The sequence below is a fragment of the Octopus sinensis genome, linkage group LG12, assembly GCF_006345805.1.
Source record: "Octopus sinensis linkage group LG12, ASM634580v1, whole genome shotgun sequence".
NCBI classification, from domain to species: Eukaryota; Metazoa; Mollusca; class Cephalopoda; order Octopoda; family Octopodidae; genus Octopus; species Octopus sinensis.
In genome coordinates this window covers 33,080,059-33,098,544 of record NC_043008.1, presented here as the reverse complement: position 1 = coordinate 33,098,544, position 18,486 = coordinate 33,080,059, and the positions used below count along the sequence as shown (strand labels likewise).

The following is an 18,486-nucleotide window of genomic DNA, read 5'->3' as shown; positions in this document are numbered from 1 at the left end:
AGTTATGGGGATATAAACACACCAGTATCGGTTGTCAAGCGATGTTGGGGGACAAACACAGACACACAAATATACACACACACATACACACACACACACACACACACACATATATATATATATACACATATTTATGATGAGCTTCTTTCAGTTTCCGTCTACCCAATCCACTCACAAGACTTTGGTCGGCCCGAAGCTATAGTAGAGGACACGTGCCCAAGGTACCACACAGTGGGAATGAACCCAGAACCATGTGGTTGGTAAGCAAGCTACTTACCACACAGCCACTCCTGCGCCTAGATGTTCATGTCTGGAATGCCAATGAATATAATTCTGCTCAATCAAGATTGGCCTGAGGCTAAATAGCAACATTTAATCTAACAATTTATTGTGTTGGTCATTTCCCATTGAACATGCAACCTCAATCTTACTTGACCTTAACTGGTCAATTTATTCAGTGTGTTATTTCATTCTTTGTTTTCATCTCACCAGTGAAGGAAAGTTCCCTTGATGATAAGATCTCAGAAAGTCTGTTGGATGCCATACACTATGAACAAACTGTCATTTCCTTCCAAGACAATGCCTCAAAATGGTATAATACTATGCAGGTCAGTAGTATTCTGAAGTAATGTTTTCTTTTAACCTTTTCTTTTGTTTACACTTTTTATCTACAGGATCACAGCTGACCTGAGGATAAACAACATTAACAAAAAGCTCACCATCATTTTTTTATCTACAAAACTTTCCCTTTGAAGATGACATAACACGGAAGTGGGGTAAAAGGGAAAGCGAGGAAGAAAAAGAAAAATAAGAAATAACGACGTACACAGAAAGGGTAGAGTGATAGAAAGTTGAAACATACAGAAGAAGGAAGATGGAGGAGAGAAAGGAAAAAGCAAAAAAGAAAGACAAAAAAAAAAAAAAGACAAAGCTACACCCAAATGGGATAGAATAGTTAAGAATAAATCCAGCTGGCTTCACATCCAGTTTGGAGCAATTTGATTCCATGTATGTTTCTAGCAAGCTCCTAAACAAACTATAATATGTCCACGTTAACAGTGGGTAAAATACATTGTAATGGTGCCGGTAGCACATAAAAAGCACCATCTGAACGTGGCCGATGCCAGCGCCGCCTTGGCTGGCTTCCGTACTGGTGGCACGTTAAAAGCACCAACCGATTGTGGCCGATGCCAGACTCCCCTGGCACCTGTGCAGGTGGCACGTAAAAAGCACCCACTACGCTCGAGGAGTGGTTGGCGTTAGGAAGGGCATCCAGCTGTAGAAACACTGCCAGATCAGACTGGAGCTTGGTGCAGCCCCTGGCTTCCCAGACCCTGGTTGAACCGTCCAACCCGTGCTAGCACGGAAAACGGACGTTAAACGATGATGATGATGATGTGTGTGAGTGTGTGTGTGTGTATCCATCCTTGGACTGCCTCCCTCAAACCAAATTGGGCTGCAGTAGTGAAGCTCTATGTTGTTTCTATGCATAACACCACTGATAAATGCAGTGAAACCACAACTGTTTTTGCTCTGAGTTCACCATGTCTGCTCTGCTGTGACCACCACCAAAGTAACCACTCTGTAGTCATTTGACCTGCTGGAAGTGGCAGAAATTTTCCCACACATCATAAATTACTACCTTAAATATGAGACACATAAGATAATATAGATCAGTGCTTCTCAACTGGGGTCCATATGGCCCTTGGGGTTCATATAAGATTCATTTGCAATAATTTTGGTAGTAGTAGGATTCATAGAAGAAGTTTTGTGGGAATATTGAATTCACAAGTGGTCCCCAACATCCTGCATGCATATCCCGAGTGATGGGATACCCTGTTTGCTGCGGAGTCTCCACAGACGTAGGGACAGAACAACCTCGAAGCCGCCAGTTGCCGATCAGATGCCTCTTGGAATTTTCACCAGAGCCCCGTTGGCCAGGCTGCAGTCCTAATACCACTTGGTGCCAGACCAATCCGCCTTGGGTCGCCCTACCAGGAACCAAAGTTCCCGATGGCATAGTTCTGACACTGCCCGTTTACACCACCCTACCGCTTTGAGGAGGGCTTGGACTATTTAAGTAAGTAATTTGCAATGACGATAAAGGAAGACCTCTCCGAACTATCAGGTCTGCAGGTAGTCGGTTTGCACAGATGGAACCACGAATGGTTTGCTATCTCCAGTGACCTTGCATGGGACCATCGAGCGTGGGCCGCCATGGTTCGTGATGCCATTAGGACTAGAGAAGGTGGCTCAACCTGCACTGGGTGAACGCCATCACATGTACAAGTACAAGTAAGTACATTTGCAATAATTTGGTGATACCTTTACAATACACAAAATATTTTGGCAATTTTTTAAAATACAATTCTTTATGTATGTATATATATATCATCATCATCATCATCATCATTTAGCGTCCGTTTTCCATGCTAGCATGGGTTGGACGGTTCAACTGGGGTCTGGGGAGCCCGAAGGCTGCACCAGGCCAGTCAGATCTGGCAGTGTTTCTACAGCTGGATGCCCTTCCTAACGCCAACCACTCCGAGAGTGTAGTGGGTGATTTTATGTGCCACCGACACAGGTGCCAGACGAGGCTGGCGAACGCCCACGCTCGGATGGTGTTTTTATGTGCCACCGACACAGGTGCCAGACGAGGCTGGCAGACGGCCACGCTCGGATGGTGTTTTTATGTGCCACCGACTCAGGTGCCAGATGAGGCTGGTGGACGGCCACGATCGGATGGTGTTTGTTACGTCCCCAAAGCACGGAGGCCAGTCTATGCGGTACTGGCTACGGCCACGTTCGGATGATTTTCTTGTGTGCCACCGGCACTGGTAACTGGTACCACAAAGATACAAATTCCATTGATGTTCATCTATTTTGATTTGTTTTGATTTGATTTGATTTTCACTTGCCTCAACAGGTCTTCGCAAGTGTCACAAGAAGGAAGGTATGCACAGGTGGACTGACTACGTCCCAGGTAGGGGCCACGGGTTATGGCCTGACTAGTCTTGCCGGGTCTTCGGATGGTGTTTTTATGTGCCACCGACACAGGTGCCAGATGAGGCTGGCGAACGGCCACGATCGGATGGTGTTTGTTGCGTGCCCACAGCACGGAGGCCAGTCGATGCGGTACTGGCTACGGCCACGTTCGGATGGTTTTCTTGTGTGCCACCGGCACTGGTACCACAAAGATACAAATTCCATTGATGTTCATCTATTTTGATCTGATTTGATTTGATTTTCACTTGCCTCAACAGGTCTCTCACAGGTCTTCACAAGTGTCACAAGAAGGAAGGAAGGTATGCACAGGTGGACTGACTACGTCCCAAGTAGGGGCCACGGGTTATGGCCTGACTAGTCTTGCCGGGTCTTCGGTTGGTGTTTTTATGTGCCACCGACACAGGTGCCAGATGAGGCTGGCGGACGGCCACGATCGGATGGTGTTTGTTGTTATGTGCCCACATCACAGAGGCCAGTCGATGCGGTACTGGCTACGGCCACGTTCGGATGGTTTTTTTCTTGTGTGCCACCGGTACTGGTACCACAAAGATACAAATTCCATTGATGTTCATCTATTTTGATTTGGTTTGATTTGATTTGATTTGATTTTGATTTTGATTTTCACTTGCCTCAACAGGTCTACACAAGTGTGACACACTTGCCTCAACAGGTCTTCACAAGTGTCATAAGTAGGAAGGTATGCACAGGTGGACTGACTACGTCGCCGGGTCTTCGGATGGTGTTTTTATGTGCCACCGACACAGGTGCCAGATGAGGCTGGCGAACGGCCACGATCGGATGGTTTTCTTGTGTGCCACCGGTACTGGAACCACAAAGATACAAATTCCATTGATGTTCATCTATTTTGATTTGGTTTGATTTTCACTTGCCTCAACAGGTCTTCACAAGTGTCACACGTGTCACACACTTGCCTCAACAGGTCTCCACAAGTGTCACACACTTGCCTCTGCCTCAACAGTCTTCACAAGTGTCACACACTTGCCTCTGCCTCAACAGGTCTTCACAAGTGTCACACACTTGCCTCAACAGGTCTTCACAAGTGTCATAAGAGGGAAGGTATCACAGGTGAACTGACTACGTCTCGCCGGGTCTTCGGATGGTGTTTTTTTTATGTGCCACCGACACAGGTGCCAGATGAGGCTGGCGAACGGCCACGATCAGATGGTGTTTGTTGTGCCCCCAGCACGGAGGCCAGTCGATGCTGGTACTGGCTACGGCCACGTTCGGATGGTTTTCTTGTGTGCCACCGTACTGGAACCACAAAGATACAAATTCCATTGATGTTCATCTATTTTGATTTGGTTTGATTTTCACTTGCCTCAACAGGTCTTCACAAGGGTCACACACTTGCCTCAACAGGTCTCCACAAGTGTCACACACACACTGCCTCTGCCTCAACAGGTCTTCACAAGTGTCACACACTTGCCTCAACAGGTCTTCACAAGTGTCATAAGAGGGAAGGTATGCACAGGTGGACTGACTACGTCGCCGGGTCTTCGGATGGTGTCTTTATGTGCCACCGACACAGTGCCAGATGAGGCTGGCGAACGGCCACGGATCGGATGGTGTTTGTTGTGCCCACAGCACGGAGGCCAGTCGATGCGGTACTGGCTACGCCCACGTTTGGGTGGTTTTCTTGTGTGCCACCGGCACTGGTACCACAAGAATACAATTCCACTGATGTTCATCTATTTTGATTTGTTTTGATTTGATTTTCACTTGCCTCAACAGGTCTTCATAAGTGTCACAAGAGGAAGGTATGCACAGGAGGACTGACTACGTCCCAGGTAGGGGCCACGGGTTTGGCCGACTAGTCTTGCCGGGTCTTCTCACCACAGCATACTTCCATAGGTCTCGGTCTCTAGACATTTCCTTAGTGAGACCTAAAGTTCGAAGGTCGTGCTTCACCACCTCGTCCCAGGTTTTCCTGGGTCTACCTCTTCCACAGGTTCCCTCAACTGCTAGGGTGTAGCACTTTTGCACACAACTATCTTCAGCCTTTCTCATCACATGACCATACCAGCGCAGCCGTCTCTCTTGCACGCCACAACAGACGCTTCTTAGGTTCAACTTTTCTCTCAAGGAACTTACACTCTGACGATTATGAACACTGACATTACACATCCATCGGAGCATACTGGCTTCATTTCTTGCGAGCTTACGCATATCCTCAGCAGTCACGGCCCATGTTTCACTACCATGTAGCAAGGCTGTACGTACACATGCATCATACAGTCTGCCTTTTACTCTGAGCGAGAGGCCTTTTGTCACCAGCAGGGGTAAGAGCTCTCTAAAACTTTTTGCCCAGGCTATTCTTACTCTAGCAGTTACACTTTCAGCACACCCACCCCCGCTACTGACTTGGTCTCCTAGGTAGCGGAAGCTATCAACTACTTCTAGTTTGTCTCCCTGGAACGTGGCAGAAGTTGGTCTCTGCACATTTCCAGTGTTTATTGCTCCTGAGCATTTGCCACAGACAAAAACTATTTTCCTAGTTAGCCTTCCTTTGACATTGCTGCACCTCTTATGTGTCCATAGCTTACACTTGGTGCATCTTATAGAGTTTCTACCTACACCTTTTTTACAGATCGAGCAGGGCCATCTACCTGAAGGCGTTTGTGATTGATCTACCTTCCTACTTATTAGAACTTTGGTTTGGCTAGGTTGATTCTAAGGCCCTTCGATTCTAATCCTTGTTTCCACACCTGAAACTTCTCCTCCAGTTCTGATAGTGGACTCAGCAATAGAGCAAGGTCATCAGCATAGAGGAGCTCCCAGGGGCAACCTGTCTTGAATTCCTCCGTTATTGCCTGGAGGACTATGATAAATAGGAGGGGACTGAGGACTGAACCTTGGTGGACCCCAACCTCTACCCGGAATTCTTCACTGTACTCGTTGCCAACCCTCACCTTACTAGCAGCGTCTCTGTACATGGCTTGCACAGCTCTCACCAACCATTCTTCTATCCCTAGTTTCCTCATTGACCACCAGATAAGGGATCGGGGGACCCTGTCAAAGGCTTTCTCCAAGTCAACAAAAGCCAGGTACAAGGGCTTATCTTTGCTAGGTATTTCTCCTGCAGCTGTCTTACCAGGAATATAGCATCAGTAGTACTTTTCCCTGGCACGAACCCAAACTGCATATCATCTAAGCTAACTCTCTCTCTAATTAGTTGGGCTATAACCCTCTCCGTAACCTTCATTACCTGATCCAGCAGCTTGATGCCCTGTAGTTACTTGTCTCTAGGCGTCGCGCCTTTACCTTTGTAGCAGTTGACTATTATGCTGCTACACCAGTCATTGGGTATGACCCCCTCGTGTATCACCTGGTTAACTATACGGGTGACTAAGCTATAGCCGACACCACCAGATATTTTGAGCATCTCTGCAGTAATTCCTGATGGGCCTGGGGCTTTCCCTGTTTTCATGCTTCTAATTGCCTTATCTACTAAGGAACTGTTAACTCGGATTGCTGGTCCCTCTGTTGGGTCGACATTCGGCAGACTCTCTTTATCCCATTCATTTTCTTCATTCAGCAACCTATCATAGTGGCGTCTCCAAGCCTCTCTCTTTGCATCCTCATTAAGCGCAAGTGAACCGTCATCCTTGCGAACACATTTCTCTCCTACCACGTCACGATTCTCTCTCACACACTGTCTTGCAACACAAAATACCTCAAGTCTTTCATCCTCACGACGCAGGACATTGGCAAATTTTTCCTTATCTGCCTCCCCTCTGGCTAGATAGACCTGTCTCCTGGCTTCCCTTCTGGCAGACTGATACACTTCCCTGTTACCACCGTTCTTCCAGGCCTTCCAAGCCTGTTTCTTTTGCTAATAGCCCTGTCAACAATATTGTTCCACCACACACGTTATTTTGGGTCTTAAGGGGACTTTGCACCAGCCACAGATCTGGTCAGCGGCTTTCAGCAGGTTGTCCCTCAGAAGCGTCCAGTTGTCTTCTACCACCATGCGTAGCTATACTCCTTTCCATTTCGTCTAAGGCTTCAAATAACATATCTCTAAATCTCTGTCCATTCGCAGGGTCTTTAAGCTTCCAGACCCTTCTTCTCCATGTTGGTCGTCTTCTAGTCGCCCTCTTAGTCCTGATCCTAAAGTCACTAACTACCAGTCTATGTTGTGGGGTGCATTCTTCACCTGGGAAGGTTTTGGCATTTATAAGCAGCCATCTTTCCCTTTTTCTGGCAAGGATGTAGTCGATTTGGCTAGTATGCCGGCCCGATCGGTAGGTGACCAGGTGGCTTGTCGGTTTCCTGAAGTTAGTGTTGCAAATCATAAGACTATTCGCATCGCAGAACTCCAGCAGCCTGGTTCCCTCCTCGTTGCGGGAACCATAACCGTAGCCTCCATGCACGCCATGGAAGCCCCCAGCACATCGTCCAACATGCCCATTGAAGTCACCAGCCACAAAGAGAAGGTCCCTGTCGTTCGTCAATGATGTGGTCTGCAGTAGGGTGTCATAGAAACAGTCTTTCTGTCCATCAGGTAGCCCTGGCTGAGGGGCATAGGCCGATATAATAGTTGCTAAACTATGGTGGAGCACTAATCTAATCTTAATTATTCTGTCACTTACTCTGACTACCTCGATTACCTTATCTACCCATTTTTCGGCGATAAGCATGCCCACACCCCCGATTCCGTCAGTATTCCCAGCCCAGAAAATCTTGTACCTCTGTCCTTTGCCTGTGAGGAACCTAGCAGAACCTCCTCTCCATATATATATATATATATATATAATATATATATATATATATATAAGGAATTGTATAAAAATGTCATAGGATTCTTTCAATCCTATGATATATATATATATATATGTATATATATAAAAATTTCATAGGATTTTTTTTTAATCTTATGATATATGTATATAAATGTCATAGGATTTTTTTTATCCTATGATATTTTTTGATAATACTAAAACTCTAGGGATATTTGTCTATACCCGAAGTATCTCAGAAATAGTATATCTTATTTTTTTTTTTTGCATATTTATTTTCATACTTACCTTCGGCAGTGCAGTACAAATTTTTGTGACATTTGGACCTCCATGTGGTCGCTTTCATTTCTTAGCCAAATGATGTCCGAGATGCTAAGCTAAGATTACTTCCTCTTTCTTTCTTTCTTTCTCTCTCATTTTCCGTCCCTGGTTTGCATTTGCCGTTAATACCTTAAATGTTTTATTTACTAACAGCTTGTTGTTTTTTTCCATGAGCTAACCATTGGAAATGACCCCTCAAAATATAATTTTAATTCCGTCTCTTAGAATTTTGTTAAGTAAATTACTCGTTTCTCCCCCTGTTTAATCCCATTTCTATTACCATATCTCGTCCTGCTGCCCCCAAGCAAACTTGCTTGTTCGCGGTGCGCCCACCCTTTCCCGCCCCCCACCACCAATACCGGATATCTCTATTGTATTGTCCCACCATCTACACCGGATATCCCTTCTCCCATCGCCATAACAGTTGTCTATTCTCACACATACTTCTCTGAATATCTTATGTTCTGTTCTGTCTAGAAATTCGTCACCACCCCTTCCAGTTATCTCTTTTCCCAATTCCTCCTCCTTCACTGGTGCTGTTCCCTATATTCCTGCACTCTCTCTTATCTCTCTCCCTCTCCTCTATCTCTCTTCCTCTTTCTCTATCTCTCTCCCTCTCTTTCTCTATCTCTCTCCCTCTCTTTCTCTATCTCTCTCCCTCTCTTTCTCTATCTCTCTCCTTCTCTATCTCTCTCCCTCTCTATCTCTCCCCTCTCTTTATCCCTCTCCCTCTCTTTCTCTATCTCTCTGCTCTCTTTCTCTATCTCTCTCCCTCTCTTTCTCTATCTCGCTCCCTCTCTTTCTCTATCTCTCTCCCTCTCTTTCTCTATCTCACTCCCTCTCTTTCTCTATCTCTCTCCCTCTCTTTCTCTATCTCTCTTCCTCTCTATCTCTCCCCTCTCTCTATCTCTCTCCCTCTCTTTCTCTATCTCTCTCCCTCTCTTTCTCTATCTCTCTCCCTCTCTTTCTCTCTCTCTCCCTCTCTTTCTCTCTCTCTCTCTTTCTCTCTCCCTCTCTTTCTCTATCACTCTCCCTCTCTTTCTCTATCTCTCTTCCTCTCTTTCTCTATTTCTCTCCCTCTCTTTCTCTATCTGTCTCCCTCAGGTATCTGCCCACCTACTTAACCAGCTATCTCTCGTTCCATTTTCATTCTGTATAGAAACACGCCTACCACTACCCAGGAATTTTTCCTTGGCCTTATGAGATGAAGGAGAAAGCTATTAGGCTGCCCATGTGTACTTATTTCTGAGTGTGGGTGTGCTTGTGTATATATAGGAATGAGCTTGTTTCCTCTGTCTGTCTGAACCCTTCCCCGCTGGTGGTACCCTCTATTATTCCTGCAATCCCCCTCTACCCGGGCAATGCAACCATTTCAGCTGACACCTTCCTAACCTAACATTGGAATATCCATATTTGCCAATTTGCTACTCTGCTTGAATCTGCATCATTCATGACCATAATGCTTATGCTTACAATGCTACTAACACCAGCTCCTACCTCCAGTAGGGGCAACATTCTTAACATGCTTGAATGTTATCAGGTCAAAAGAGAGGAAGAAAAGAGAAAGAATGAAGCATGCCTAACAAACGAACACCACCACAACAACCCTCTTCTTTTCAGGCGCTGAATAACATCTCTCCTCCCCAAACCTCACCTCACATTCCCTTCCCAGTTTTCAGAGTTGGCACTGTCAATGTTGGCACAATGAAAGGTAGGTCTAGTGAGATTGTAGAGATGCTTGAAAGGAGACGGGTTGATATATGCTGCATACAAGAGGTAAGATGGAGAGAAGCTTCAGCTAGGGTCCTCACAGGCAAGGCATATAGGTACAAATTCTTCTGGCAAGGTAACATGGATGGTATAGGGGGTGTAGGCATTCTCCTCTCAGAGAAATGGGTGGATAAGGTTATAGAGGTTGTTAGGGTATGCGATAGAGTACTTAAGCTCAGGCTAGTCCTGCAGAATAGCACAGTTACTATCATCTCCGCCTATGCCCCACATGCGGGGTTACCAAATGATCAGAAGGACCACTTTTATGACATCCTTCTACAGGCTACCTCAAAGACAAGTGGCAATAACCTCATCTTTGTGGCTGGAGACTTTAATGGGCATATTGGGCGGGAAGCAGGTATCTTCACTGGGGTACACCGTGGGCATGGTAGTGGCACCTGAAACAATGAGTGAACCAGGCTACTGGAGTTCTGTGATGCATGTAACCCTTTAATCTGTAGCACTAACTTCAGGAAGCCAGGCAGCCACCTTATAACCTATCAGTCAGGGGACTCCGCTAGCCAGATTGATTTCATTCTCACCAGACAGTGGGACGCAAGATTGCTCTTAAATACAAAGACCCTCCTGGGTGAAGAATGTACCCCCTAGCACAGGCTAGTCATTAGTGACTTTAGTCTTGAGGCCAGAAGGATACCAAGAAGCAAACCAATCCAAAAAAGTAGGATTTGGAGGCTTAAGAACCCTTCACATGGTCAGAGATTTAGGGACATCCTCATCAAGAAATTTGAGGAGCCTGGTGCAGCCTCCTGGCTTCCCAGACCCCGGTTGAACTGTCCAAACCATGTTAGCATGGAAAACGAACGTTAGACGATGATGATGATGATGACTTATTAATGAAAACAAGTAAACACTATTTTTGTTTGTTATTTCTTGATGAAAAAAACATGACTTCCATGATGTCGACACATACACACATATAATGAATGTCATGGTTGTCACTTAACACAAACACACGTCTGCTATCTGTGACAAATACACACACATACTCTTCATGCTCTCAAAAAAATGGTCAACTTTTTTACGTATATGATATTTTAATCATTTAGAAATATTTTTAACTGAATGTGATTTCAAAAATGTAAGTTGTTTGTACAGTAAGTATTTATATTTTAGCTTTCTTTAAACAGACAGTATTTTAATGTTTTTTAAAATTATTTTTAAGTCCTTAATTTCCGTAAAAAAAATTTATTTATTTACTTTTGTTTTAAAGTGAAAGAGAGGAGAAAGTGAAACGTGTATGTATGTGTCTATGAAATTGACGAGTGTATGTGAAAGAGAGAGAGAGAGAGAAAAAGAGAAAGAGTGAGTGAAGGGATGTGTTGTCATGTATACATACAATCATCAATGCATATGCATACATCTTTTTTGTATGTATGTGTGCATGTGTGTGTGAGAGAGAAAGTGAGTGAATGAATGTGTGTGTTCACATGTATGTGTAAGTGATACTCTCTCTCTTTCTCACACACATACACGTCCATTTCATATACACATTCAGATATCTTTCTTTCTCCTCTCTTTCACTTTAAAACATAAATCAATAAATTTTTTTTATGGAAATTAACAAACAAAACCAGCTGATCCAGATGACAGTTCTGAGAGTCAAAGTGAAAGATCACCCCAAAGGAATACCATTACAAACATTTTTTCGAGTGTATTCAATATATCTCAGCTCCAAAAATTTGGTTGCTATTTCTAGCACGCCCTGCTACCACATAACAACTATTTGTGATAAAGGACTCGAAATACCTGTTATGTGGTAGCAGGGCATGCAAGAAATAGCAGCCAAATCTTTCCTTTTCCAGGGAAAGGAGCCATTTACACGTGATTTCAATGTCACATTTGTTGAAAGCATGTGAAATAACCTGGAAAAGAAAAAGAAAACTCATGAAAAAAAACTCTGTTGTAGGGAAACTCAAACTTTCCAGGTAACCCAATGGGTCACAGGTAGTCTAGTTTATATATAGATATAGGATAAAAAAATCCTGACATGATTTTTTAATCCTATGATATATAAATGAAAATGTCAGGATTTTAAAAATCCTATGACAGATATTTTTTTAATCGTATGATATATATATAAAAATGTCATAGGGTTTTTTAAAACATTGAATGGTTATGGGGTCCAGTAGAGTAGGATAAAAATCAAAGAGGTCCATGAACAAAAAAGGGTTGAGAAACCACTGATAATCTTCAAAGGACAGTATTGGTTACAGATGAAATGTTTTAGAGCTTTGATCTGATCAGGGTTGATCTGGGGCTAAACAACAACAGCAACAGCAGCAACAACAACTAGAGGCACACATAAATAAAGTTTCTCTTTAGGTTTTAAGAACATTTTGCCTGATGTAGGCTACCTACAGGTGATTTTTCAAAGCAAAAACTATACTGTTTCATCCCTTGAACTATAATGTTATATTGGTTTCAAATTCTGGCACAAGATCAGTTAGTTCAGTGGAAATGGGTAAGTCAGTTACTACGACCCCAATGCTCAAATGTTACTTATTTCATCATCCCTGAAAGAATGAAATGCAAAGTCGACCTTGGCATAATTTGAACTCAGAACATAGAGACAGACAAATTGCCACTAAGCATTTTGCCTGGTGTGCTAACATTTCTGTCAGCTCACCACCTTGACGATGATGGTGGCAGCAGTGGCAACCATCATCATCATCATCATCCAAACACCAGGACTTACGAATATATATAACACAGAAAATAACACTACTAGGCTCCATGCACATCCTATGTAAAGCACTTGTTCACTTGTGCTTAAATAATTCTTTCCAATTTAGGTACAAAGCCATCAATGTCAATCAGTTACATTAACCCCATTATTTGTCTGTTACTTTATCTTATTGATTCTGACCAGCTGAAAGCAAAGCTATCTTTGGCAGGATTTGAAATCAGAATGTAAAGAATTAGAACAAATACTACTAAGCATTTTTTTGATGCTCTGACAATTCTGCCAGTTTACCATCTTCTTTTATGCTGAAATTATGATAGCTATAACAAAGCATTTAACTCTTTATTTTTTCTATATTTCTATCTCTCTTTCAGACTGAAGGAAGCTGTTATCTGCTGATTTCATATGGAAACACTTCTCTGTCCACACCATCTACAGTGTTCCAATCTGTCTATCCACTGGTTCTAAATAAAAATGTACACAAATGCTATGTCTGCTTGTCAAAGAACATATTGGTGCAGGAAATTCCTCTTGCACACTTGAACTCTTATTATGAAGCCAAGGTTGGTTGTAGTCTTGATTTTGTTCTGTTTTTATCTTCTTTTTAGATAGAATTGGTTCCTTTAATACATTCTGCCAATTTTTTTTTTTGTTGGTCAGAGGAAGAAGGACAGCGCTAATGACATTTTTTGCATTTACGGGGCAGCGGGTGGGTGGAGAAGAACCACAACTTCTATGTTACAACAGCAGGAAGACAGAACATCCAATAAAAAAAAATTAGGCATGGCTATGGACATGGGCATGGCTATGGACACAGGTATGGACATGGGCATGGCTATGGACACAAGCATAGGCTTGAAAGAAATGAAGTTAGTATGCTTTGCTAGTTGTGTAATGTCAGTGTGCATGTATGACAGAGTGTAAGCATCTTGAGAGAAAAGTTGGGGATAAGAGACATCAGATGTGATGTGCAAGAGAGATGACTGCACTGGTATAGTCATATGATGCCTATGGATGAGGACAGCGTATGGACGAGGACATGTGTATAGACAAGAACGAGGATTGCCTCTAACTGTCCACAGGAAGACATGGGATGAGGTAATGAAGCATGTTCTTTGAATGTTTGGCCTCACAGAGGCAATGACTTGCGACTGAGACCTTTGATGATATGCCGTGCTTGAGAAGAATAATCAAACCAAGTGAAATCATAGTTATGGCTGATACTGGTGACATATAACTGGCACCCATGTTGGTGGTATGTAAAAAAAGAACTTTTCAAGCATTGAGCCTCATGGAGGCAATATGGCTGATGCTAGTGTTGTGTAACTGGCTCCTGTACTGGTGGCACATAAAAAGCACCTCTCAAGCATTAGGCCTCATGGAGGCAATGACATGTGACCAAGACCTTTGCAATATGCCATACTTGAAAAGAAGACTCATCAAGCCAAGCAAAATCAGTCATGGCAGATACTGGTGTTACACAACTGGCACCTGTGCCAGTGACATGTAAAAACTCTTGAAGTGGTTGGCATTAGGAAGTGCATCCTGCTGTAGAAACTATGTCAAATCAGACTGGAGTTTGGTGCAGCCCCTCAGCTTACCAGCCTTGTTCAAACCGTCCAACCCATGCCAGCATGGACAACGGACATTGTTGTTGTTGTTGATGACGATGACGACGACAACGACGACGAATGTAGCCTTTGGTTCAGCCCCACAGTGTGGAAGTAAAGGCACACCTCTTAGTGGTTAGGGTATTTGGTTCATGTTCATGAGATCGGTTGCTGTTAGTGCATTGTTTTCTTGAGCAAGAGACTTTATTTTATGTTGATAAGTCCACTCAGCTGGCAAAAGTGAGTTGTACCTGTATTTCAAAGGGCCAGCCTTTTCACTTTCTGTGTCATGCTGAATCTGCCTGCGAACTACATTAAGGGTATGTGTGTCTGTGAAGTGTTCAGCCACTTGCTTGTTAATTTCATGAGAAGGCTGTTCCATTGATTGATTCAACTGAAACACTTCTCATTGTAACCAACACAAAGCCAGGCCACAGCATGGTATCACAGCATGTGTAGTCAACAACAGCTTTGAGTCAACCAAAGCTTTGTGAGTGCATTTGGGAAATGGAAGCTGAAAGAAGCTCATCATGTATGTATATGTTTGTGTTTGTGTGCATGTGGGTGTCTATGTGTTTGTCTCTTGTCATTTTGACATCACACAATGATTGTAAATAATTGTCACTGTCATACAAACAGTGTCATTTGCTTCCAATCTTGTATGGAAACATATCTACTCAAGATGCCATGCAGTGAAATTGAACCTGAAACTACATGGTGGTGGTACAAATTTCTTAGCCACGCAACTGTGCTTGCACCTTATTGTATTGTATTTTTTTATTTTTGATATTTCAGCTTAACTGGTTACCAGAGCTATTAAAGAAACCATCCCTTAAGTATGACACTATTGTGAAACCACCTTGTCTCTATACTGTGTCAGATCTCCTTTGCTGTAGGTAAGTCGGCAGTTTATTGCTGTTATTAAAGCCACAGGTCAGACTGGATCCAGTAAACTTGTCAAATCAAAAGCGTTCTATCTAATACCATTCCATCTTCTATTCCATTATAGTATATTAACCCTTTCGTTACCAACCCGGCCAAAACTGGCTCTGGCTCTGTAGTACAAATGTTTTGTTTTCATAAATTTTGCATTAAAATATACCACCAAACCTTAGTTACAATTTGTTCCTAACTTAATGATAACTAAGTTATTTTACTAATTTCTTTCCTATATCTAAAATAATTGAAAGAAACACAAAGCATCTCAAAATAAATACAGTTATGAAAAGGTTAAGGCTACGTTATCTGATGTGTTAGGGAAGCACAACCATTCCTGCACCTGTTCCATCTGTGTTAATTAAAATGTTAATATATTGCTGATAACTGCTAAAACAGTCAAGCTAGCACAAATTAAAATATCATGAAACTAAGTAAAAGAAGGCAACATATGCAATCAGAGAGAAGTGGTGGGGTTATCTTGATACTAGAGGTAACAAATTGATGAAGACCAGGTGTGATTAGTTTTGAATAACTAATACTGACCTAAGGGTGACTGGATGTTTTAGAGCATGGTTAATTATTTACACTTTTTTTTTATACCAACCACCAGAGAAATCCATTTGCTTTGTAATACAAAACTTCACATTTTAAAGTATTCATAATTAAATTTAAATATTCCATCAGAATTTTACCATATTTTCTAGGATACAGGTCTGAGTTTCATTTATTGGCACTTATCAAATCAACCAGTTTGACAAGGCCCAACTCACTTCTGTTTATTATTAAGAAACCTATATGTTTTGTGTACTATTTTTCTGTTTGTATCACCAGACTTGTGTTTGTGTGTATGGGTATGAGCTTATGTTTGTGTATATGTATAGGTATAGATATATTTATAGGTGTTACGGAGATGCACTTGCATAGCAAGTGACTTGATCTGAGATCATGTGCTGGAACGAAAACAATTGCAACGTGGAAGGTGTTTATAAGCCATTTAAGAAACACACAAAAACCGTTAGATTCACTTCAACATTTAAATTTAATTTGTCAAAATATTTTCATCACTGACAAAATTCCGTGCTGCATCTATTTATAGTTGTATGTATAGATATAGGTATACAAACATATATAACAGTATACTTATATGTATAATTTGTTATAAACTTAAATATAAATTTTATTTTTAAGTGAAAACCTGCTCCAAACAGATTTTCAATTTCTTCTAATGCTTTTTATCAATTAATTAATAAAATTAATGAAAAACAAATCTTAATTAAAGAAAATGTTAATTAATTAAATTGGCAAATATGTCAAGAGAAAATTCTAATGAGTTAATAATAAATGCATGTTACTCTTTATTTGTCCTTCATTTTTCAGTGTCACTGATACCATAGTGAATTTGTTGCCTGTTATTATTCTGACATACGTTGAGTTGAATGCTGATGACAAACTCTCAATGAACTCTTCAGAGGATGCTACAGAAAATAGTGAATGTGATCAGAAGGAATTTAATGCAAAGCTTGGTAATTCTTTTAACTTTTACTAACCTTTTACTTGTTTCAGTCATTGGACTGCAGCCATGCTGGGGCACCAGCTTCAAAGGTCTAGTTGAATAAATTGAATACAGTACTTATTTTTCTTTAAACCTGGTTCTTATCCCATTGGTCTCTTTTGCTGAACTGCTATGTTATGTGGACATTAATAAACCAAGACCAGTCAAGCAGTAGTGGGGACAAACACAAACATTAAGACACATGCACATTTGATATATTCATATATCTGTCTGTCTGTCTGTCTATCTATCTATCTATCTGTCTGTCTGTCTATCCATCCATCCATCCATCCATCCATCCATCCATCCTTCCTTCCTTCCTTCCTTCATTCCTTCCTCCTACCCTCCCTCCCGTCCCCCCTCAGTGGTAAATGTCAAGCAACTGACAAGCATATCTGTGCTTTTATGCAGAATATTTGCTATAATGATAGTTCTGTTTAAGCAACTCAGCACTGAAATTGTCTGAAATGTAATGGAAATTAGGTCAGTTTCAAAACATGTCCAGGTGACAAAAGCAAAGTTTGAAGTTTCCTTTGATTTCTAGATAGAAGCAAAGAGGAAATAACACTTACTGACCAAAGATCAAAAAAAAAAAAAAAAAGAATTGTTACACAGTGTAATAAAAGAAGTGAAATAGGACCTGTGTTTGTTTGTTATTGGCATAATGACCCTCCCTTGTAAATCTTTATTGATAAATTTTGTCACATGTAGTGGAAGCCACTACACTGATTACATTGGGACAGTCCCTTTTGAATAACAATGAACAGCTGATAACATTAAGTGGTGGACATAATATCTTGGACATATTTGAGACCTGATAATAGCTATTTTATATTTTACTTGTATTAGTCATTAGACTGTAGCTATGCTGCCTTGAAGAGTTTAGCTGAACTCCAGTTCTTATTTCACTTTTAGGTTTGGTATCTATTTTGTTGTTATCTTTTGCCAAACTGGTTGTCAAGCAGTAAGTGGGACAAACACAAAAATGCACACACACAAACACACATGCACATGCACTCACACACATGCACTCACATACACAAACACACACACAAACACACATACACACACACACACTCGATGAGCTTCTTTCAGTTTCTGTCTACCGAATCCATTTGCAAGGCTTTTGTTGGCCCAGGGCTATAGTAGATGACACTTGCCTAAGGTCTCATGCGATGGGACTGAACTCAAGACACATGATTAGAAATCAAGCTTCTTACCACAGAGCCACACCTGTCACCTATGTTTGATAACATTATTATTTATGATTATAATAACCAGCTATTGTTTCTTCCATGTAACAAAATTTATATAAAGACTTAATATTTAAAATTTTGCTGGGGACTTTATAACGAACCTGTATAACTACATGTAATTCCTAAATCTTTCTCAATTTTTCCAAATTTTTTTAGATTTCTCCAGTTTTGTAAATAAGAAATTCAGGATGACTGTGAAAGACACGGTGACAAATTCTGATGTTAATATTTATTTGAATTTTAAGAATGTCCCATACTGTGTTGGTCTTTTGCCTGGTACTGTGGTTGAATTCCGTCATCTCCAAAGAAAAGTTTCTAAGAAAGGCAATGTCTATTGTCAGTTCGTTGCCGTATCAACAGTCCGGGTGTTAGCTGGTGGAATTTCTGGTGGTCCAGACCCTACATCAGGATGGTAAGTTTGGTGTTTAGCTTATCTTATGTTTATGATGCTGTTGATGATAGTGTTGTAATGATTGGTGGTGGTGATAGTGATGATGATGATGGGGGTGTTACTGATGATGATGAAGTGTTATACTTAGGTGGTAAAATGAGTAAAGACCCCTTTCAG

General features: G+C 41.7%; 1 protein-coding gene across 3 annotated transcripts in view; it reads left to right on the top strand.

Moving 5' to 3' along the window:
• The window catches only part of LOC115217885 (CST complex subunit CTC1-like), a 133,560-nt gene that overhangs the window by 73,357 nt on the left and 41,717 nt on the right, over nucleotides 1-18,486 (top strand). For all 3 annotated transcript variants that reach the window (XR_005001454.1, XR_005001453.1, XM_036507832.1), the window contains exons 17-21: nucleotides 493-608; nucleotides 12,936-13,124; nucleotides 14,967-15,067; nucleotides 16,488-16,633; nucleotides 18,075-18,330. Coding sequence is in view for 1 of the 3 variants with exons in the window: in XM_036507832.1 (XP_036363725.1) it covers nucleotides 493-608; nucleotides 12,936-13,124; nucleotides 14,967-15,067; nucleotides 16,488-16,633; nucleotides 18,075-18,330 (808 nt within the window). In the remaining 2 variants the exon portion in view is untranslated. The remainder of the gene's footprint in view (nucleotides 1-492; nucleotides 609-12,935; nucleotides 13,125-14,966; nucleotides 15,068-16,487; nucleotides 16,634-18,074; nucleotides 18,331-18,486) is intronic.